Source organism: Xiphophorus maculatus, chromosome 4 (genome assembly GCF_002775205.1).
Source record: "Xiphophorus maculatus strain JP 163 A chromosome 4, X_maculatus-5.0-male, whole genome shotgun sequence".
NCBI lineage: Eukaryota > Metazoa > Chordata > Actinopteri > Cyprinodontiformes > Poeciliidae > Xiphophorus > Xiphophorus maculatus.
In genome coordinates this window covers 6,891,437-6,915,173 of record NC_036446.1, presented here as the reverse complement: position 1 = coordinate 6,915,173, position 23,737 = coordinate 6,891,437, and the positions used below count along the sequence as shown (strand labels likewise).

The 23,737-nt window shown below is 38.7% G+C and overlaps 1 protein-coding gene across 1 annotated transcript in view; it reads right to left on the bottom strand.

Moving 5' to 3' along the window:
• The window catches only part of LOC102230132 (potassium/sodium hyperpolarization-activated cyclic nucleotide-gated channel 1), a 77,061-nt gene that overhangs the window by 22,005 nt on the left and 31,319 nt on the right, over nucleotides 1–23,737 (bottom strand). The window contains exons 3-4 of the mRNA XM_023333025.1: nucleotides 15,717–15,878; nucleotides 13,030–13,248 (exon numbers count right to left, since the gene is read on the bottom strand). Coding sequence (XP_023188793.1) covers nucleotides 13,030–13,248; nucleotides 15,717–15,878 — 381 coding nt within the window. The remainder of the gene's footprint in view (nucleotides 1–13,029; nucleotides 13,249–15,716; nucleotides 15,879–23,737) is intronic.

Below are 23,737 nucleotides of genomic sequence, written 5' to 3'. Positions count from 1 at the left end.
CAACCTTTTCCCTTCCACTCTCTGCCATGCTGTTTCCTGCTTGCTCTGTTTTGATGCCAGCTGACAAGATGGCGGCGCGTGTAGACGCTGCAGCTCGGAGCTCCCGTGTTTTCGTTTTTTTTAACTTGTTTTTATTGATGTCTTCGCTCATCACACTACTGGAAGCCGTTACAACTTACAGCAGATTAGAACTGTGGGACATAGGAACACAGTTTGGACTTCACACACCCACCAAGCTGGACTTTATTCCTCCAGAGCTGCTACGAACACCTGGGACTATGATCATTCCCCCCCTGCTGCCAAGGCGACGGAGGAGGCAGCGCAAACAAAAGAGGGGTAAGAGAGCCGGCGTGCGTGCTAGGCTACAAGCTAGCCCTCATAAACCGGCCCTCCCCAGCCTCTTCCTCGCCAATGCCAGGTCCCTCGTCAACAAAATCGACGAGATGCGACTCCGGATTACTTCTCGCCGGATGGACAGCTGTGTGACTGTTGTCACAGAGACCTGGCTGGATGACAACATCCCGGACGCAGCGGTGGAGATAACGGGGCGCGCTCTGTTCCGGGCGGATCGGACTGCAGCTTCGGGTAAGGGCAGAGGCGGAGGTTTGGCATTGTATGTACACAATGCCTGGTGTACAGCCACACACTCTGTCGGAACATTCTGCTCTCCTGACTTGGAATATCTGGCGGTGAAATGCAGACCCTTCAAGTTGGTGAGAGAATTCTCGTCCATTGTGATCGTGGCCGTCTACATACCACCGAGGGCTAATGCTAAGTTAGCATTAGAGGAGCTGTACTGCCTGATCAGCGTGCAGATGAACTCCAACCCGGAGGCGGCCGTGATTGTGGCGGGGGACTTTAATCACGTGGAACTGAAGGCTGTGTTTCCCAAATTCCACAAATCCATAAACTTTCCCACCAGAGACAATAACATTTTGGACCAGGTCTACTGCAATATCCCCGGAGCCTACAAGGCTGTAGCAGCTCCACATCTGGGCATGTCTGACCACATCTCAGTGGAGCTGATTCCTGTCTACAAGCCTCTGGCCTGCAGAACTAAGCCGACCACCAGAATAGTTCAGGTCTGGACTGAGGAGGCCTCCTCTGCACTTCAGGACTGCTTTGAGCATACAGACTGGAGTGTGTTCAGGGACGGCGCAGACTTGGAGGAATACTCATCGTCCGTTCTGTCCTATGTTCAGTTCTGCACCGACGCTGTCCTCCCTGTTAAGACCATAAAAGTGTTTCCAAACCAGAAACCATGGCTGGACAGCACAGTACGGGCCCTGCTGAAAGCCCGGGATGCTGCCTACAGGTCTGGAGACAGGTTGGCTTATAGCAGGGCCCGGTCAGAACTGAAAAAAGGTATTAAGCAGGCCAAGCTCCAGTACAAACAGCAGATTGAGGAACATTTCATCAACAACAACCCCCGAAGCATGTGGAGAGGCATTAGAACCATGACGGACTACAAACACAGCACTCAGCTGACCAGCCGCGACCCCACCCTGCCTGACACCTTAAACAGTTTCTTTGCCCGCTTTGACACGGCGGGCAGCAGAGAAGCCGTACATCTACCCCAACTGGAAGAGGAGCACCAGCCCCTCGTCCTACAGAAGCATCAGGTGACGGCCACCTTGAGGAGGATCAACACCCACAAAGCTCCAGGACCGGACAAGGTGTCAGGCCAGACGCTGAAAACCTGCGCCGACCAGCTGGCAGGAGTGTTTCTGGACATTTTCAATCTGTCCCTGCAGCTCGCCACGGTTCCTGAGTGTCTCAAGTCTTCCACCATCATCCCTGTACCGAAGAAGAGGTCCATCACCAGCCTGAACGATTACCGGCCTGTCGCTCTGACCCCGGTGATCATGAAGTGCTTTGAGAGGATTCTTCTGAGGTACATCAGAGACTTCATCCCCGCAAACCTGGACAGCCTTCAGTTCGCCTACAGAGCGAACCGGTCAACAGAGGATGCTGTCTCCATCACTCTGCACACAGCCCTGACCCATCTGCAGCATCCCAACACCTACGTCAGGATGCTATTTGTAGACTTCAGCTCAGCATTTAACACCGTCATCCCAGACAAGCTGGTGCTGAAGCTACTCGAGGTGGGGCTGCCCGCTTCACTGTGCCACTGGATCAGAGACTTCCTCACCAACAGGCCTCAGGTGGTGAGAATAAGTGGCTCAACATCGTCCCCACTGGTCCTCAACACAGGCACGCCGCAGGGCTGTGTGCTCAGCCCAGCTCTCTTCACCCTGTTTACACACGACTGCGTGGCCATCCACCCCACCAACACAGTCGTGAAGTACGCGGACGACACAACAGTAGTGGGTCTCATTTCAGACAACAACGAGACCCACTACAGAGAGGAGATTCTGCAGCTCACTCAGTGGTGTTCAGCCAACAACTTGGTGCTGAACACAGGGAAGACCAAGGAGGTCATTGTGGATTACAGAAGGTCCAGGAGGACGGATCACACTCCCCTTCTCATAGATGGAGAAGTGGTGGAACGTGTGGACAACATCAAGTTCCTGGGCCTCCACATCACGTCTGACCTCTCCTGGAACACAAACACCTCCCACCTGGTGAAGAAAGCACAACAAAGGCTCTTCTTCCTCAGGAAACTGAGACGGGCTGGACTTTCCTCACGGCTGCTCGTGAACTTTTACAGGGCGATGATCGAGAGCATCCTCTGCCTCAACATGACTGTGTGGTATGGTAGCTGCACAGCACTGGAGAGGAAACAACTGACACGGGTGGTGAGAACAGCACAAGGCATTGTGGGATGCCCCCTCCCAGACCTGGACTCCATTTACACAGACCGGGTCAAGAAGAGAGCTGGATCCATAGCCATGGATCCCAGCCACCCAGGCCACAGACTGTTTGTGCCGCTGCCATCAGGCAAGCGGTACAGGAATATACGGACTACAACAAATAGACTGAGAAACAGTTTCTTCCCCACAGCCGTCAGAGCCATTACTCCCTGCCGCCCCCCCCTCCCACACATATCATAACCTCGCAGTCACACATACATATCCCCCACCCCCACACAGCCACACTGTTCTGCACTTTGCACTGTCACATTATCTGTACTTTGCCATAATTGGACCTGCTGCTACTTCTTTGGTGTGGTTGAGTGCCTTTAGTTAATTTAGTTGTATATATTGTTATTATTATTATTGTGTGTTTGCTTATTTATACTGTATATATTTGACCTTTTGCACGGGAGCTGCAATGGAAATTTCGTTGAATTCTGTTCAATGACAATAAATGCTATCTATCTATCTATCTATCTATCTACTGCGGTTAGCCGACAGACTACAAATCTCTATCGTAGGCAAAATGTCATTATATATATATATATATATATATATATATATATATATATACATTCTACCATGTATATCACGCATTCCTATGGCATACTACGTTTTTTTTATTTTGTGCAGAACTGTGCAAAATACTTGCTTTTCCCCAGGCACCAATGAACTGTGTTCAGTGTCACTTAGTAACTTCCTTTAAAAGCATTTCTTCTCTGGGTACAAAGTGAGAAACCAAAAATATATCCAAGGATCTAGGCCAGAACCAATAGCTTGCCAGTATGAGAGACCTTTTGGCCAAAACAAAAGGTTTTGGTGAAGGCCAGAGCGCAGGAATCAAGATGTTTTCTGTCTATGACTGAAACAACAATCCAATATTGGATGACAGTAAGAAATTAATTTGTTCCTTAATTGGCCTCTCTTGTGCTGGATGTTGACCAGTCCAGACATGTTTACTTTCATCTTTATTTTCCCCCTTTCTCCTTTCAAAATTAGGAACAGAAAACCTTGTCCTTTATGCTCTTGGTAGGCATATCTCTAATCAAGATTAGAAAAAAAAAACACTCCTTGGAGGGGAAATAATTATTCCTATTGAATAAGCCTGAGACCATGGCACAGTTTCTTGGAATATTGTGAGGCTGATCAGTTGGTTTGTTACCTTAAAATAATTCAACATAGCTTAATTACACTATGATATGTTTTTTTGAATTGCTGCTAGCATACTTAATAATTGCATCTGTTTCATTGCAAAAGACTATGGTTTGGACTTTGAATAGCTTGCATCCAATATTTCAAAGGTGTAGTGGCTGCTTATTCGTTCTGGTGTAAAGCCACTATATTGTTCAACCAGCTTCAGTTTTCTTTCTTTGTTGATGTTTGTTAGCTTAGCTCTTAGCTGACGCGTTTCTGTCCGACGATATGCTCTTGTGCATTAAAAAAGTACTTACGAGTTCACACAAAGTCTGATGAATGACGAACTTTACTTTAATTTGAGCAGACATTGCACAAGAATTCTTCAATCTTGCACAGCATTCCACATTTTAACGGTCAAAAACTGTGTAGAGATTAGTTGACCATACCACATTCAATTTTCTTTTCTGAACTAAGTGACACAGCACTTTTAATATATTTTCAATTATGTCATTTAGGTGGCGCTTTTCTACAAAAGAAAATAAAACCTTAATGCTAAGAAAATATCCAAATATGCAAAAAGCATACACTACAACAAACAATGTTCAAACTGACACTTTTGGCTCTTACAAAAAGGTTAAGTATTTTATAATACCGAGCATCTCAATATTATTTGCAGTCAATCTATGCAGAAATCGAAACCTTAACCATGCAGAATATACTGTAAATAGTGTCTTCAACATTAAGTATGTTACTCTAGAAAAGTTAAACTGTTAAGACTATTGACTTTTAGTAATGAACAAATTGTGATGGTAGCATCTTTTGCCCGGAGCTCAAGAGAACTGTTGCTCCATTTTCAACCGTATCATAAAGCCTTTTATTTCCTTTGTATGATGTTTCTCCAAATGGTTGGTCTTAAGTCAGTTAGCCATTCATACAGTTCTTCTCTGCACCCCCAGCTCTTTTATTTTCCTTTCCCAATTCGCTTCCCTCTGAAGTAAATTTCCAAGCAGATGCAAATTCTTACCAAGCAAAACATGAATAATTCATTTCCCCAAAGACATGTCAGCCATTTAATTAGACTTTCTAAACATTTATTTTTTTCCTCCGTCTTCTTTTTCATCCACCTAAATTTTGAATCCCTGGACAAAGGATCTAGGTCCAACAAAACCCTTCCTTAAATCTCATCATAATCATCACCAAATCTGATGATGATTATCATAAGACCCAAGATAATTCAGAAGGAGACAAGAACAATAAAATGTGTGACTGAGAAGAAAAAGACTGGAAACCGACTTGGTCTTGTATTTAATGGACTGGTGAGTAATAACTCATAGCTTTGCTTTGCCAGTGTTGTTGAATTTGCAGGAGGCTAAGAATAATAAGTAAGGACATTTTCTGATTGTTTCAGAAAATCCAATGGAAATAAACAGTCAACCAGTGATGTGCAAGTGTTTATTCATCACTGTATTATTTCTCAAATGCAGAGCTGCAACATGTTTATGTGCCACAGATGTCAACTTCAGCACACTGTGTCTGTCTAGTACATAAGACTTTATAACTTTACAACATTTCAACAAGAAATGTAATGCAAATAATAATAAAATATTGCACCTTTTAAAAGTATTCATATTACTTAATCCTCTTTTGTCAATACAACCACAAACCTTGATTGTATTTCATTGAAACCTTTTGTTATAAGCAAATACAAAAGTGCATAGTTGTGAATTGGAAGAAAATAATACAAATTTGAATTAGTTTTACTAATAAAAATTTATAAAAAGCAATGTGCATATATACTTAGATGTCTTGTGCTCTGATACTACAAAATAAAATCCATAGCCAACTGCTTTCATGTGTTCAATAAATATAGTCCACCTGTGTGTGATTTAATTTTATTAAGCAAGTCAGAATTTTGACTGGGCCACCATATTTATGCACATTTTTAAGTCGTATGTGCATAAAACCTAATGCTAATTAGATATAAATGTGTCACATTTGTGTAATGAGAGAGAATATGAGCTAAAAAGATCAACAGTCATATGTCAGCGTGTGTACTAGGTAGCTTCTATCATTCAGGCAAAATTGGGCAAAAATAGAAACTTATCTGACTTTGACAATTCAAAAATTATTTTAAAAAAAGTATTTTACTGGTGATAGCACTCTAGCAGGTATATACTAGAGCTGCAATTGCATGAAGTATCCAGCAGTACAATGCACACCAGTGCTCACAAAGTAAGAAAGGCTGGAGCCCTTTCAGCCACTGAAGAGGAGAGATAAGATCAAATGTCAATACAGGGCCAATAAACATCTAAGGATTTTTATAGACTGATTTGTGAAGGACTATATAGATGGGCTTGTGGCAGGATCAGTAATGAGTGCAGTAGTGGTCCACTGACTCAGACTCTAGCAGGGAGCAACTGGGTTACTAGTATGGGCTAAAAAGCATTAATAATGATTCAGTTGGAATAATAAACCAGTTTCTGGTTTAAGCTGGACTTAATGCCAACTGTCTGCTTTTAGAGGATATTTGCTTTAAAAAGTACTGTAAGAAAAGGAAATAATCTTTCAAAAAGATTAAGTTTTTTATGCCTTATAATGTCCGTTTCAGGTATCAGAGTGCGGCACTGCATGGCCAGCCAGTGTAGGTCTTGCGTACAAAAGCATGATATTATCATTTACCTCATTTGAAATAAACCCTATAAAAATTGTAGACTTTTCCTAAAGAGGAGACTTATATTGAAAGGAAACAATTCATGTCTCTGAACAGGGTCTGCGAATCTGCTGTTGTTCCGATGCCAAAAGTTGATCGTTAACAGATCAGGAAATAGACAGACTGAACGAAATGCCTATTCAATCATTCAATGCTCACCATCCAAACATGGAAAAAGTATGCCACAACTGGAAACCTACCAAGACTTGGTCATACACCTATCCTGGCAGGCCGGGTAAGAAGAGTATTTTTCAGAGAAGCAACCAGGAGGCCCATATTGACTCAGAAAAGCTGCAGAGATCCGTAGCCCAAATAAGAAATTCTGTAGACACTGGTAACTGTCATCAATGTACTGGACCAATCTGAGTTATAAGTAATGTTTACATCTTACCACAGGCCATGTACATAAAAAGGTAATCTAATGGAAGGTGGGTTGGTCAGATGAGGCTGAACAAAAAATACTAAATTGTGCATCATTCCCATAATTAAACATTAAGGAGTCACCATCATACAATGACAAAGCTTTTTTTTTCAGCATTGATGGTTAAGGTTGTGACAGTTAATAAAAAGATAAAAGCAACAAAAAATAGTTTTACAAATTACTGACTCAGAAGGGTTGAATACATATGTAAGTTTACAGAGCATTTTTCGATTTCATTTGTATGTTTCTACTTCACATGTATGAATAACTGTTTCACAATCACAAAGTTTTCAAAATTTATTAAAGTTAGTGATTGTAAAAGGACAGAAATGTGAGAAATTAAGAGTGTGAACACTTTTGCATGGTAAATAGCAACAAAGACCACCAAAACTCAACACCAAACGAGAACATTTTGTTTGTGTCCAAGGTTCAAACTACCAGTAACTCAACCTAGAAAAGTTTTAGCTCTTTATAAACATGACATTAAATTATCTTCCCGTCAATAACTTTATTTCAGCACACTCCTATCAGGCAGGTGAACCATCCTTTACTCTGCAATAAAAACTTGAAAACAATACTGTGGGAGGCTTCAGATTACCGTACTTCTATCAATCAGACCCTAAGGTACTGAAAAAGGCACTTATTGTTAAGCTAAACCACAGCTCAGCTCATCCACAATATCCTTGCACTGACTATATAGAGAAATCTTGACTTAACCTCTTCTAGGAACAGCCAAATCACTTCTGATCATAAAGCATTTGTTTTTCAGGTCTCAAACTGCCCCAAATCACTTTCTAGCACTAAAAGGAAGTGTTTAATTAGTTTCGTAACTGGATTACATGTCTTTCCTTTAGTCCAACCACTGGAAGAAACACTACCATAAAGTAAGAAAATAATTTCATATTAACAACTCTTTACTGCTTTCTCAGAGGCTTTACTGAGGGTATAAAAGATCCCTACGGCCTTTAAACCCCCAAATAATCCGCTTTGGGCTTCTTATTAACTTTCCCCCAAAGATTAATGTTTAATTACCAAGTGTTAATTAGAGATGTAGAGGGTGGGCTTGCAACGTCCCATTGCCATTTACTTTGAAAACCATTTGGGATTGGCTTGCCACAACATGCCATCTCCTGGGCATCCTTGATTTAATCACCAATTGCCAACACCAAACATAACATCATTTACTTATATCCTGAGATGTCTTTACTGTACATGGCAACAAGGAACACAAGTCACTTATAACTCATTTCATCTCATCTCATCTCATCTACATCTCTATGTATGGTATTCATTACCACAGTGAAGAGTGTGAGAGAAAAATAAGCCATGTAGAGCTAGAGAGCTAGAGAGGCAGGCATACCCTTTGCTGTATATACAGTCACATGTGCAGCCATCTTGAGCTCGCAATCTGGAGAGATGTAATTTTCTTTGTGTGATAATGGTTGTCAACGAGCCTGAGACAAGAGGGAGGGATTCCTGGGTGAATTTACCAGATGCTTAACCAATTACCACTACGATTGCTCTTATTGTCTGACGTAATACAATTGTTTAGAGAGTAAAATACTTGTGTGAATGCAACAAAGACACCATAATCTTACTTGTGAGGCATTCCTATTCCTATTAGTTATTTTATTTTAGTACAAATCTTTTAAAATTCAGAGTAAAGCAGGAACTATAACTTAGTTATATACATAAAAGAACAGCACCGAATGGGAATGGTTCAACCATTGCCTGACACAGAAATCATCAAAAATGCTATATTCATAATCTGTTTATTGGATGTTTTTGACTGAGGGTCTAAGCACAGAAATGTAATATTTCAGTGATAAAGAATATGTTAGATACTGACTGTCAGCTCCTGGGTAGTTTTGAATATTTGGTTCTATTTTCATTTTTATTCTGTGTTCCTTTATCTCTTTGATTAGATCAGCCTTGTTTCTATTTTACCTCAGTTCAATTATTTTTGACTCTACTTTATTATGTTTATTTCTTCATTGTGTCTAGTTATTTCTTGTCACCCTTAGCGTACTCTCCCTCGCCCTCTGTGCCACGGTTTCTCTCCCTCTCTTCACACCTGCCACCCATTAGCTAATCAGCCTAAGTCGTTTGCTCCAGTTTACCCTCAGTATTTAAACCCTTCTTCTACTCACACTATTTGCTGGTTCCTCCCTTCATTTTGCCTGGATTCCTGTTTTTGTTTTGATCTGGCTCCCTATTTTCTTTCTTTTTGAGCTTTTTTCATGAAAACATTCTTTACCACAAGCTGCCTCTGTTTCCCCCTGCAGGGGAAAATAGTGATTATTGTTCTTAAGTCACTATATGAGACATTTGACTGTATGTATGTAGTTATTTTCCACTTTGAAATCCCAGTTGGGCCCAAGCTTTAACTTCCTGGTTGGTGTATTGAAATGTTTCTTAGCCATATAAATCCAATGAAACCTCGAGATCAAAAGAAATAATAAAGAAAACCCTCTTATTATTCAGACACTTAGTAAGTAGAATAACATTTATGTTCTTAACTGACATAAAACAGAAAAAGTGTATGAAAATATCTGATATCAACTACATTTCTTAAAGTAACAAGTATAGAACATTTAAGCTAAATGAAGTTATATATGCATTGCAGTTTTTCTTTTGGTATATGATGATTCTGGGCATTCAGTTCTTTCTTGGTCATCGCCCGCTCAGTCTATTAGACGTAAACTGGCTTTGCAGCAGACAGACTGGCATCCCTACAGATTTCTTTGTTGACTTGAATCTTGATGGCTCCTGGGTTTTTCCTGAATATTTAAACTAGTTTCTTTTTACCTCTGGTGCTAGTTTGAGTAATATATTCAAAATTTATACCCAAATGGGAATTCCAAAAGGAAAGTCATCCAAAACACACATCATAAGTGGTTTGGGGAAAATAAAATAGGAATAAAGCAGGCTTTTTCCAAGCCCTTACTTCAACTACTTTAAACAAATGTCTGTATGCTGAATCCTTTAAGATATATAAATATGGGAAAAAAAATAGGAAAACAAAGTAAATTACAGTGATTACTGAGACAAGACAAAATATCTCTGTCACTGAAACAATTTGAAGCTTAAACCAGTTGCAGCTCAATTTTTATATCCTTTTTATTCAGATACATTTCAGCACTAACTTAAATTGAGTTAAGATACACGTGTAAGAAACTGAGTTTCAAACACAAAGTAGATGCTTTATTACTCCTCTGTTGGAATAGTGACAGTATTATTTGTTTAGCTGTTTGAAAATCAATTTATTAAAGTGATTTTTCATCTCAGTGTCGGCCATACCTCATTTTCTTCCAGATATTCGAGTGTTGGCTTTCTGCTTTCTTTAATAGATAACGTGTTGCCTCATCCAGAATAGTTCATTTGACTCTACTTGCCTGATGCTGAAAGCCTGAGACACTTATCACTCTGTGCTATATTTTAATAGAATTCTATTCACTTCAGCTCTGTAATGATAAGTTTCCCTATCTTTGAGAGAGAGAAATTTTCCCCATCCTTTTCTTTCCACCATCTGTGCACTTGTGAGAAACCTTTACGAGGCTGATTTTCTTTGTAATCGTCCCTCACAGGGGTTTCATTGAAACCTTTCCCATCTAACTATAAAAGTAACCTGGATATCACCTCTGCATGCCAGCAGGACAGATGGTCTCTCATCTTGGCCATATAGCCATGAGAGCTTTGTGTGCAATTTTTTACGCCTCATTTACAGCAGATGAATACACAACCCCTGTCACATAAAAGCCAGCAGGAAGCATTAAAATTGGCAATGGTTTGCTTGGCTCATTAGTGATCCACTTTGATACCTCCTCGACTGGTTAAATTTTGATCTTTTTTACCTAACATACCACTGATACAGAAGCACAAGTCTGTGTTATCCCCTGCTGGGGTTTTTTTTTGGTGGGTTATGCTTCACCTTTGAGTTTACATATCAAACTCAATTACATATTATGGTTCTGCACCATACATGCACTTTGATATTGCAATCTACTTTAAATGGAGAAGATGGAGACGCAACAAGAAAAAGGGCCTGCTGTCACACACAGCTGAAGGAAGGGCCACCAGCAAAGTACAACAAAAGGTGGACATGGACAGTAAAAGGCAGGAGATGGCAGTGTGGAGCTGAGTGTTCTAACATTGAGACTTGTAAAATTAATTCTGCAGAAATTATGTTTTTGCAGACATACACTGTGAAGAAGCATGGATGAGTTTTTTTCAGCATGGGGGTTATCCTGGGAATGAAAACCACTGGGTTCAGCCGCATATACAGACTGGTGCTGAGATAGACAGCTGTTCAGTTAACATGGCAGCAAGGCAACTCTAAGGAGACAAGCCGGCATGCATACTAGATTGGATTAAGATGATTGCTGATTTTGAACATTAAGGTTGTTATTTCATTTCCTTTAAGGAGTTTTTAGTTTTGTAGGTGTTGAGACAATTAAAAACACATATCCTCATACTGTGATGATTGCATTTGTCTGGTGCACATTGTCTTTTTTTGAAGTTCCACCACCACACACTTGTTACATCATCTATTGTGATCCCCGGCCTGCCTCTTTTTTCCAGCCCTCCTTCACTCCCACTCTCCCTCTTTCATTTAGGTGAGATTTCTTGAGCCTCTGCCTCCATTCTCTAGAGGTCACTCTCTTGTCTGCGCCTCACCACAGACAGTGTGCATTGAGGGAGCGTATAGCTCAGCTCATTATCACCCATGCTGGGCCTACAGAGGGCATGTCACCATGGAACATGTTTGGGTCTTCACAGCCAGCCATCAGGACTTTCTTTTGTCTAGACAAAAACCGCCTCACACCAACGAAATGTTGGCCCTGGCTTTTGCCCTAAGTTCTTCTTATGTTTGGTGGGCTGTGTTTTTGAGTTTGGTTACAACAAAGCTACAAAACAGGTGAGAATATAACTTACAGTTTTATGGAAATCATGTTAAACTCCTTTGCACAAATCATATAGTGCTTTGCAAATTAATACATGTTGCTCCTCCACATTTTATCAGCTTAAGACCAAAATTTGGTCTAAAAATGACCCCCCCCCCCCAAAATAAAATAACCCTAGGAAGCGCATGATTATGATTTTGAAATTTTATTTCTGCATAAAAAAACAATGGTGCGTATTCTTATTCATCTGAATTTTCTCTGTCATCCAGTTCAACTAGTTGCGTTGAACTCGAAGTCATCTAATTAGTAAAAAAAATGGTCACATCTGTGTCTTAGTATAAATACAGCTGTTGCTTGAACTCCTCAGGTGACTGTTAGTAAGAGAGTTCAAAAATAGATTTGTGGATTTGTTAAGTTAATTAAGTTATGAAACAATATGCCAAGCTTTGAAAATCTCGTGGGGCACTGTTTGAACCGTTATCAGATAATATAAGGAGTACAACACAATAGTAAGTCAAGACAAGTTGGGTAACAGGAGTATTTGGAGCAATAGAAACTGCAGAGGTTCGCAGTCAGGAGGGAGAATCTGTCAATGAGGCAGTTATTAACTGTGCACAAATGCAGAGAAATCCAAAAAACTTTTTTTGCCTCTCAATTTAAAAAGTATGGTCTGCTTTGTGTTTATCTTTGGCTTAAATTCTTAATAAAAATCAAGAAGGTTTAAGTTGTAACATCACAAAATGAGACCATTTAAGGGCTTTGACTATTTTGCAATTTACTGCAAATCAATATTGTGTTGTAGTGACGGACTTTAAAAGGTAGAAAAAATACAAAATCAAGCATTCTGGTGTTCATACAGAGTACTAAAGTAGACACCTACTTTATGTAAACAAAGTGTAACTTTAACTTCATGAACTTTGACCTTTGACTTTGACTTCAGGCTCATTTTAAAGAATGCCAAATATGTAATAAGAATGCAAAAGGATGAGAGAAACCTGTGATTACTAAAGTAAAAAAGCAACATTTGTGATTTTGACTGACCTTCTCCTGGTATTGACGCCGAGATGAGTCCAGCGATTGGATGAGTGCAGTGGCATGCCCCACAAACATGGCGTAACAAGTAGCGCCCACAATCATGCTAAGGATGGTCAGCCAGACGTCTGTCATGCCCACTGGGGGATACATGCCGTACCCAATGCATAACATGTGGCTCATAGCTTTGAAGAGTGCATAGGAATACTGCTGTCCCCATGTGTCATTCTAGATGGAACAGAACAGGACAGGTGAGTTAGGTTGAATACACTACAACATGTCTTAGCTTAGCCCGTCTGAAATGCTGTCATTGATTGCACATGAAAGGTCAGTTTTAACATTAAAGCTATACGCCCACTTGGGGGCTGCAACTTTCAATCATCTTAGTTCAGTGCGGAGCATCTGGCAGGGTAATACAGACTTAACAATATACAAACATTTGGAGCCAGCAGAAGTTTGGGCAGAAGCCTAAAACAGAGCCCTGAGAATGGGCACAAAGAGCGAGAGACATATCAGGCTTGCATGAGAGAAAGTAGGTCAGCTATTTAGAAAAATGTGATTTCTCTGTGAGTTTTCTCATTTGTAGATAAATTGCCCCTTTTCCCTTAGAATCCCAATGGTGGTTCAAGGCAAATCAATATCAACTCTCTCCTGGGGGTGACATGTCCAAATTGCTTTCAAACTCATTTCCACTGAAGAAAAGCTGAGACAGAGAGCAATTTTATTATTGCCTACCTAAAATACATAAGGGGCAGTGTCCATGCAATACAGCATCACAGTCACTAAAACTGTGAATTAAAAATAAAAGAACTGAGTCTGAATCAGCATTCCAGCAGTTCAGGGAAACATATTCAGAAATTTTAGGGGAATAAATTGTGATTGTATCTCAAAATCATGTTATTATTGATCTCTAATAGTTTAATAGACACAAAATCATTATATGTGCTTAAATCTGATATATGGTCTTAGCTACAAAAACATGTACAGTATGATGAACCTGATGAAAGCCACTGGCCAAAATGGTCTGCTAATATTTTAGCAGAATTTTGCATGCAAGAGTCTGCATACAATACAGCAAATAGTATTACTTAATTTTTTTATTATTATTAGTTTTAGCTTACTGAAAGGTCTCTCCCTACTTGCAACAGTCACAGATAACGTGCAAAATATACATAAAACAATCCAGACTTCTCAAAAAATGCTATGTAGTTGCATTTTATTCAAGCTGCAGTATATAACTTTACTAAAAAAAATGTTTTTCCATATTTGTTAAAGAGGTCACCAAAAACAACCAATCAGAACCAGGAGGAGGGTCTTTGAGCATTGAACCGAATGAACATAACATTTGCAATTTAGTTGTATGTTATTCCAATGAAATGTAATCAAAAAGATACAAAGTACTTTCTGCTCTGATGTAAAGTAATGACACAGTGCCTGAACAGCAACTCTCACCTGAGTGCGTATCTGCGCAAATGAATGGAAATACGGCTAAAATTAGATCAAGTCTGAAATATCTCAGGGGAAGAAGTTTGCAACTTGCACGTATTGTGCTGTTTGAACATGAGCAAAGCAAACTCAATGAAACAAGTGAGCCTGTCATGAAAGCAGTGAGGCATGGTGAATCAAGAATATCATACCTTGAGAGACGTAACTATCCATGTCACATCTGTTCTGGTACAGAGAGTTTAACTACAGCAGCTTAAGAAGTATTGCTTTAAAGAACTACTGTATCACTCTGTATGTGATGAATCTATCTAATCTAAATAGTATTACTTAAAAACAAAATACACTTTTCAGTGACCTGCACCTGAATTAAACTGGGAGTCTTAGATGTTTTGATTCTCTGTTTTTTTTCTGATCCCACTCTAACATTCTCCCTGAGCTGACTTAAAAAAAGCATGTTACTTTACCTACTGATTTGTTTAGATAGACAAGCTGTACAATTTTCCTTTTAGTGAAAAATATGGCTAAAACAGATATTATTGCTTTATGTGGACACTAGCGAATGGCAGAGCAAACAGCTAATAGAGAGCACATGCTTTGTCATATAGTCACTAATGCAGTCTTTGATTCCATTACAAAGTCCGAAAGGTGGCCCTGATAGCTCTTATATTGACATGTATTGATAAGCTATCAGTCAGGGAGCCATTTCCCCTGCTTTCTGACTTACAACAGGATATATGTTGATTTACAAGTACAATGAGGCCTCGTCATCTTTAATTCAAGAACCAGACAAGTAATCAGAGTAACAGTCATTGCTTATATGAGGGGAAAAAGAAAAAAAGTAGGTGAAAACTACTGAAAAAAAGCTCTATAGCAAGGAAAATTTTTGCAATAATCAGTTTCAAGGGCATATTATGGAAATGATAAAGTGTAGGGACAAGCACTACTCTGCTAACTTATATTAATAGAAGCTGTCAATTTTTATGAATATGCATTCTAGAAACACATCTTTTTTCAACGAAGTGGCCCCGAGCCCCTGAAAATATACTCATCAGCAAATTCAATAAATGTCTACCAATGTAGCCGATAAACCTATTTAATTTGGGTTTAACATGACAGATATGCGTTGCGGTCTTTCCCAGGAAGCTAAAGGGGTTTTAGTATGGTAATTACTGGAGGTGATGAATAAGATAAGACAGAAGTGTAATCTGATTTGAACAGGCCGTACAAGTCTGTGCAGAAAAAGCACTTACCACCATCTTATTTTTGGAAACCCAGCAGTCAGCTGGGAAGTCCTGCAGCATGGGCACCAGGAACTGCAGGCAGCCATCCCAGTGACACAGCAACAGCATCATACCAATGAGGTTGACTATCCGCACCATGGCACTGGCCAGGTCATAGGTCATGTGGAAGATCTAAAAGAGAATAGAACAGCAGGGCATGAAGTGACCGTCAATTCTTTTTCCCACAGTATAAATAAAATCTCTTGCACAAGTATTCATACGCCTTGGACCTTTCCACATTTTGTCATATTACATCCACAACCTTGATTGTATTTCACTGGGAATTTGAGTGAGAGACAAAGCAGTGCAGATTTGTGAAATTAATTGAAGATGATTTTTGCACAAAAAGATTTAAAAAATATTACATGTATTGTTTTTCTGCTCCCCAGGACGAACACTTTGAAAATGCAGTTACAGCGTTCTGGGGTATGTCTCTAACGCCTTTGCACATCTCGAGATGGAAATGTTTGCCCATAATTCTTTGTCAAATAAATGAAACTCAGACTGAGTGGAGAGAGTGTATAATTTTTAATTACCGTAGATTTGGGTCTAAAGTTTGACATGCTTTGGAACAAACTGCAAACAAAATGTATAGCTTTCTTTCATTTTTTTGTTGCCATTCTTCCATTCAGGCCAGGTTTGTGGAATGTATCACTACAATATCACCAAAATGTCCTGTTACTAATTTCTCCCACCAGAGCTATTCTTTTCTCCAGGCTGCTCTTGAGTTAAATGTCAAAACTTACTCACCCAAGGGTTTTAATGTCTTTGTTTTCATCTAATCTGTAAAATGCTTTGTGTCAATGCCCCTCTTAAATCCTCCAGAATTAACATGGTCACTTGCAATTGTGTCATACTGTTTCCTGTTTCCGAAGAACGAGTGAGGCAGCAGAAGGAGGGTGAGAAGTGGCTGCCCATCACTGCTGACCCACCAACAGGAGAGTGCTGTGGGTTAAGGTCGAAACACTGATCTGATAACACAACCTTCTGGCTAAAGGCTGCAGCCACTGTTAGGCAATGATGAAAAGGGAAGAATCCTAGAATGTATTCAATCACTATGATTGTCTTTTAATATAATAATTATACTCTACTTTGAGTTGATCTATTAAATAAAATCCAAATAAAATAATTTGGAAAAAAAAATAGGGTAGGAATACTTTTGAAAAGTATCACCCATCATTAAGCAAGAGTTTTTTTTTCTTTCCATCTTAACACACAACATAAAATCCCATAGGTCTGTGTTTGCAGATGGATGCTGATGCTTGAATTAACCAGCGGGTAAGTAAACCTGCAGAAAAAAATAGCTGTTCAACAAGAAATGAGCTAGTGGAAGCAGATGTTGCAGGTGTGGAGAGTACAGTTGGGACCAGAGCTTTACCTTCCAGGGCTGCTGAATCACTCTTATCATCAGCTGCTCAGCAAAGCCAGATAATAGTACAAGTAGAGGTGCCTGTGCTCCTTGGGTGATTGCTTTTGCTGGGTTTGTTAATCCTTGTGATAAACATGCTCATAACGCGCTGCAGGACCTCTAGACTTTAATGGCCTAGACCATTCAAAGGCTTTTAATCCCATTGAAGACCATGGTGTGCACCGCTAACCACTCTGCTTCTTATTAAAATCCACTCACTGCCTTTAAAGGGCTTGTGAGTGAGAGGGGATATTCCACCTTCACTTTGTTGCTCGGCGGTAGGTGATAATCATGAAGGAAGGAGAAAATGTTCTCAGAACAGTTGTTTAATCTAATGCCCGTGCCTTAATGTCTTGGTTATTTTTTATTTCCAGCTTAATCCCCACAGATCTGAACGAGCAACTGTGGTTGTGTAAAGCATTTCTAAGTGAGGGTTCTGCTGCAACATTGAATCACATTCATTTATTTCTGTCTACTACAAACTGAGAGGTGCTTTCAGAAACTTGAACACTTGAAATAGAGCCCTCATTTTTCACATTTTTGTCAAAAAGGTACATGCAAAAAGTGCACTTTTTCTGAGGTACTTTTTCACTCTTTCTCTTCTGTAACTTTGATAAATAAGTTAATGCATCTAATATGCTGTGTTGTGTGATGTCTAAATTCCTCAAGGAGTTGTAATGGAATTCCATAACATTAAAGTGTTAAACTCCCTCAGTGGTAAATGAATAAAATATGAAGTGCCCCTCTCCTGAGTCAGATATATTTTTCATTTGTGAAGTCATAAAAAAAACACACACTGCTTTTAAATCTATGACAAAAATATTACATAAACTTTTACTCCTGATAAAACACCTTTCTTGAAGTCAAAAAAGTATTGATTTTTGTACCTGCACTTGAAAAATTTACGTTAATTAAAATAGGCAACATTATCAGCTTTTAAATTTAACCACTTAAACGTATTAGAAATACATTTTAAAGTGTGAATGAACACATGATTTAATTCCTCTTTTAAATAATAAGAAAAATATCTTGCCTAAATTGAAATAACATAGATTTCCTTTCGTGCACGCTTGTAGAATAGGATGCATGTGCAGCTATTTTATATCTCTTAATATCAACATGTCAAAGGCTCAACCTTTTGTGGTTTTTGCATCAATATAGTTAAAGGCTATTGACCACTTCTTGGATTAACTGATTAATAACTGGATAACAAAATATTCTTAATAGAATATTTTTTTAACAGAATTTGAGTCAGGTGAAGCTAAACCTATAGGTGTATAAAGGAGTAGAACATATTTACAAAAAGAAAGTTTTTCCTCTCAGAAGCAAAGCATGTATATTTTTAAACAGTTTTAGCTTCATTATTGCTCTGAGTGTGTTATTATTTCAGAAAATAGCCATTTTCTGAAATGGCTATATCAGTCTGTGCGCTAGTCTGTATGCGCTAGTTAATGACTAATTGATAGTTAAATTAGTTGAGGATTATTTTCATAATTGATTCATCATAATTAAAGCGATTAGTTATTTCAGCCCTACAATGTTAACTAATAAACCAATACTAAACTAATTCTTGAGCTAAGAGCTGTTTTAAAGAGGCATTTCAAGGGGATGGATTTTGTCGCTACTGTATTAATTCTGGCTCCCTTTCCATACGTTGCCATTATACGTTCTTAGAAAATGCTTCAAGTTATGACCAAGATGCTTTCCGGCCGTGTCTGTTTGACTTCTAAAAGGGCCACACCAGGGCAAGGTGGGAATAAAGTCAAACTATGCTTCTGAGTCACCAACTGAGGTAATAACACTGCCAATTTGTTTGACTTATTAAAGGTTAAGCCGCTTTCACAGATTCATAATATAACTTAGAGAGGACAGATGGTCTGTGCGACTAACTGGCTGAGGGATTGAATCAAAGCACACAGGACTGTCACAATTTAGGGAGACATTTGGCACACATCAGTTCTCACCATTAACAGACATTGGACAGAGCTGAGGTGTGTGACAACATAACAGATCACTGGATTTCAGCCATGTGTTCTTTCTTTAGGGGTGGTGATGCTTGAAAATAGAAAATAAAAGGAAAGCAAAGGTCTGCTTTAAGCATCATATTTTTTTGATGCATTACAAATTGTGTTTGACTCTTTGATAAGGGAGACATCCAACATGATTTTATGTATGGCTGACTGGCATGTAAGTTCCACTACATACCATTTAGTAGTTCACTTATACAGCTCATGTGGGATGGCTCAAGGGAAGAGCGGTTGTCTTACTATCAAAAGACTGTCAGTCTGATTCCCACTTCCTGTGTATCCACCTATAAATGTGAATGTGTGTGTTTTGGGGAGTGTGGATGAGAGAGTCTCACTTGCAGTATAAATAGCACTTTGGGGGGTCAGTAAAAAAAAGTGATAAAATTTCTGTCCATTAAACCAGCATGGATCTTGATTGAGGCCAGCTTGACTGATGAAATGACCAGCAGAAGCTTAAAGGAGCTCAGTCGGTTGTGACAGAAACTTTGACAAATCTACCCATTACCAAACTGTTAAAATATTAATAAATAAATGTATCTGCATTCTATGAGAATTTTTTGAAATTAAATAACTTTGAACATCTTTACATATTCATGTAATTTAGCAGAATACAGTTAACATGACTGAATTGTTAAAAAAAAATATTTAAGCCCACAGCTGTTACCTCAAAGGTTATATTTCTTGAGTCTAGAGGGCCACATAAAAACTTCTGGTGAAATGAATTTGGGCAAAAGGTGGACATGTGTTTTAAACTAAGTCTCTCATTTCTGAATACTTTTTAGAGTGCTGTAAGAAGTATCCACCCCTATAAAGGTGTCTTTTTTAATTCTGTTACACCTTATGATCCTCAAACCAATTTAATAGTTTTTAACCATAATTATACGTAGTTTGTGAGCATAAACCATTAATTAATTGAAATAGTACTTTTTCTTTACTAGCCAAACACAGGTGTAATTGTTGTCAGACCTGGAGAATCAAGAAATCTTGTTCATAGAGCCTCTCTGGCAACAAGAAGTTTACTCCAGTAAACCACAGTGAGAACCATTATTCATAACTGGAAAAAATGAAACAGCATTGAACCTTCGGACCAAGTAGTTCCTAGTCCAAGACTGCAGAGGTCAGTGTTCTTGATTCAACGGTAACAAAAAGGGCAAAAATTAGGGTTGCAACAAATATTGGCACTAACGTTAGTATTGTCTGATATTAGTTATTTTGTATCATATCGGTTTTGGTCTGATAAATAACACTAGGCTGACATTAATAACCAATATTTATTTCCACCTTTGTTGCTGTTTGTTTCTGAAGAGGAAGTAGAGGTTGGACATCTCGTGTTTGCTTGGTCACGTGACAGTGGTAATGATGCAGCACAGGATTGTGGAGTGCTTAACTGAAGCAAAGAGGCAGTGGTGAAATCAGCTGTGTGGTCAATCTTTCAAAGTGTTGAAAGGTAATAAAACCCACATATGTTATGTTATATATAACATATGTTGGTGAATATAAGTTAATATTGGGTACTAAAATTGGCTAAAAGTTTCATATTCAAGCATCTTTTTGCCTCTTTGTGGTGTGCAGTTTTCCCTCTAACTTGTCAATATATTGGCAATAATTACCAATAAGAAATCAGACCATTTCTAAAATATATTATATTCTAGGGGGAGAGATGAAATACCTCAGTGCTATTCAACACTAACTCTTTCTACCTTCCTATTTTAGCTGTACCCTCAAAAGATCTCTACCATTTAGCCATTATGTGAAGAATAAAGCCTATGGAAACGGAGACTGCTAATGCTATGCAAATCTCTGCTGTGTAACCCAGACTATGTCTCGCTGTAGGAAGGTGAAAGCTCTGTTTCTATTCACAGCTGTAATCAGTTCTAATACTGCCCTATCCATCAGGCACACTCTCTTTGTAAAAAAAAAAAAGTTTGACTTTTTGAAGCTTTTCCATTTGCAGAGGTCTGCAAATGGAAAAGCTAAGCATAACCTATGTGTGAACACAACTGCAACAACACTTATCTGCATTCAGTTTGTGTATTCATGAGAATGCAATAAAGAACATGGCGGCACATAGATGATGATGGATTGCTGACTACTTTCTGTTAATTGATAAGAACACAGGGCGAGCATAGCAACATTAGCACCAGCATAAACAGGCAAGCTTTGATTGATGAGGGCACTGACACAACACAGCAGTTTGTGACATAGGAAATGCTTAGGCATCGTCACAGGCTCTGCTGCTGTTTGATTGGCTCATTCTGTTTTTTGTTGTGTGGTGTGTGGAGGCGGCGGGGTTGTCAAAGTTTAATGAAACACCTGGGATTATGTAACCTGCTGTCTATGTAATTTTGTGTAATACTATCAAGATACGACAAATAAAACAGCTATTGTGTTCTTGAGTCAATCAAGATTGTCAAAATCATTTATTTGTTTATTAAAGAAATACCGATCCAATTTATACACCTAGCTTCTACATCTCTGCTGTTGCCCTGTGTTTATACAAACCTCTAATTTAAATAACTCACTGAAGAAAAATTCACATGACAAGAAAAAAAGATGATTTAATACTGAGGAAGAGAAACTAATCTCTGCCTTAACGAAGCAGCACTGAGGCTCAGGCAGGCATAAAGTGGATGAAGGCGGCTGCTGAGTCATCGCAAACAGATGGAGTGAGAAGATTGTGGTCCAGGTGAGAATAGCTGCATATGCCACGTGTGGTGCTGATGGTGGCTGACCAGACACAGTTAATATAAGGGGATGCTACAACATCTGGTGTCGGCTGCTCTGCTAATGATGATAAATGATAGTCAGGATAGTGTTTTAAGAGAGAACAGAGAAAATTATTTACTTTTTCCTGAAACCACAAAACTTTAAAACGTCTTATGTTTGACTGTATTTTGAATAGCTATTCTTTGTTTTGACTTTTATTTAGGTACATTTTTGTGTATTTAAATGTTGTTTCGTTGTACCTGAGTTATCAGAAGTCTAGAGCCTGGTGCACATTTGTATTTCTCTTACAACCAGCAATGCTTTTTATTAAATCCAAAATTGCATCAACACATTGCACTCCTGACTATGTTTTCTTCTTTTCAGCTTCTTCTTTTTCTTTTTATCTCAGCTCATTCTGCACGCAGAATGTATTGAGCTCTGGTATGAGAGCTCATAATAGTTACAAATATTGACTAAATGAAGCAAGTTTTTAAGTATTTAAAAAAAAAAGAGAAAAAAAGATGTTTGTGATAATCTAATTATAAAAAGATAAAAAAACATTTTCTTATGAAAATGAGACATTTGCTTAAACAAAAATTATTTCTATTAGGGCTTACAAGATCATTGTTTAAAAGAATCTTTGTTAATGGTTTATCTAAAACCATTGTTTGCCATAACTAAAACAAAGGTGGATTAATGCCTATTCGAGGTTAAGTATTCATGGAATTACCTATTCAAAGATTTTCTTTGAAGACTAACTCCAAGCTATTTGCTGAAAATCCCTCATTAATATCAGATAACTTTATTGCAAACGTAACTGAACCCTCCATTTAGATTTGGACTACAGCCAACAAGGAGGCTGAAACTGAATCTTAGGAACAGCTCTTTGTATTCAACTAGATGTTCCACAATGAGCTACTTAAGACAATACAATCACATTATTTGTGCTTGAAATGACAAATGTGTTCATAAGGATGGATATGTCCATCTGTTTCTGTGCTTCTGGTTGATCATTTACATATAAAGGAAAATAACTTAGAATATTTCTCAACAACAGCTAACTATCACAATCTTTACATAATTGTCCTATAAATATGTATTGTCTGGATAATATTAGTCTACAAGAAACACAGGTGTTCCTCATGATAGTATAGTAATGAATTTTTACAAACTCTTAAATTAATTTGCCACTTGCCACCTTGGCACCATCCACTGGTCAAATTAGCAAAATTATGAAGCACTGCAGTTTCATGATCTTCTTTTGGAAAGACACAATATATAATGCATAATTGTGAAGTGGAAACAGTATGATTTTGTGTAACTGAAAAGTGTGGAGTGCATTTGTATTCAGTCCACAAAATGCAGAGCAACCAATTGCATTCAGAAGCCTTACCAGAATCTGTCGGTGTGTAATTTAATTGAAGTATAAATAATCTGTTCTCTGTCCTCTGTGTTTGTTGTAGAGAATTAGTGAACAAACAGCATCATACAGATCAAGAAACACAATAGACAGTTCAAATATAAAGTTGCGGAGAGTAGAGTTAGTTGCAAATAGTGTCGTTCCAGAAAGCACTGTTTGGTCCATCATCTAAAGAGTGTGCTGCAACTCAAAACTAAACACAACAAGACAGTCAGCCTAAACTGAAGCCAAGAGGCTTATGGAAATGGAGGAGCTGGAAGGATCAGGCTCAGGTAGGAGGACAGAATAACAATAAATATACAGTCAGAGCATCGATGGAATGGTTTAGATCAAACCGCATGACTCAGAAAAAAGCTCAGATCTAAACCCAATTTAGTTTTGTGGTGATAAATTTATTGTTCACAGATGCCTTCCATGGATGGGCAAGTAA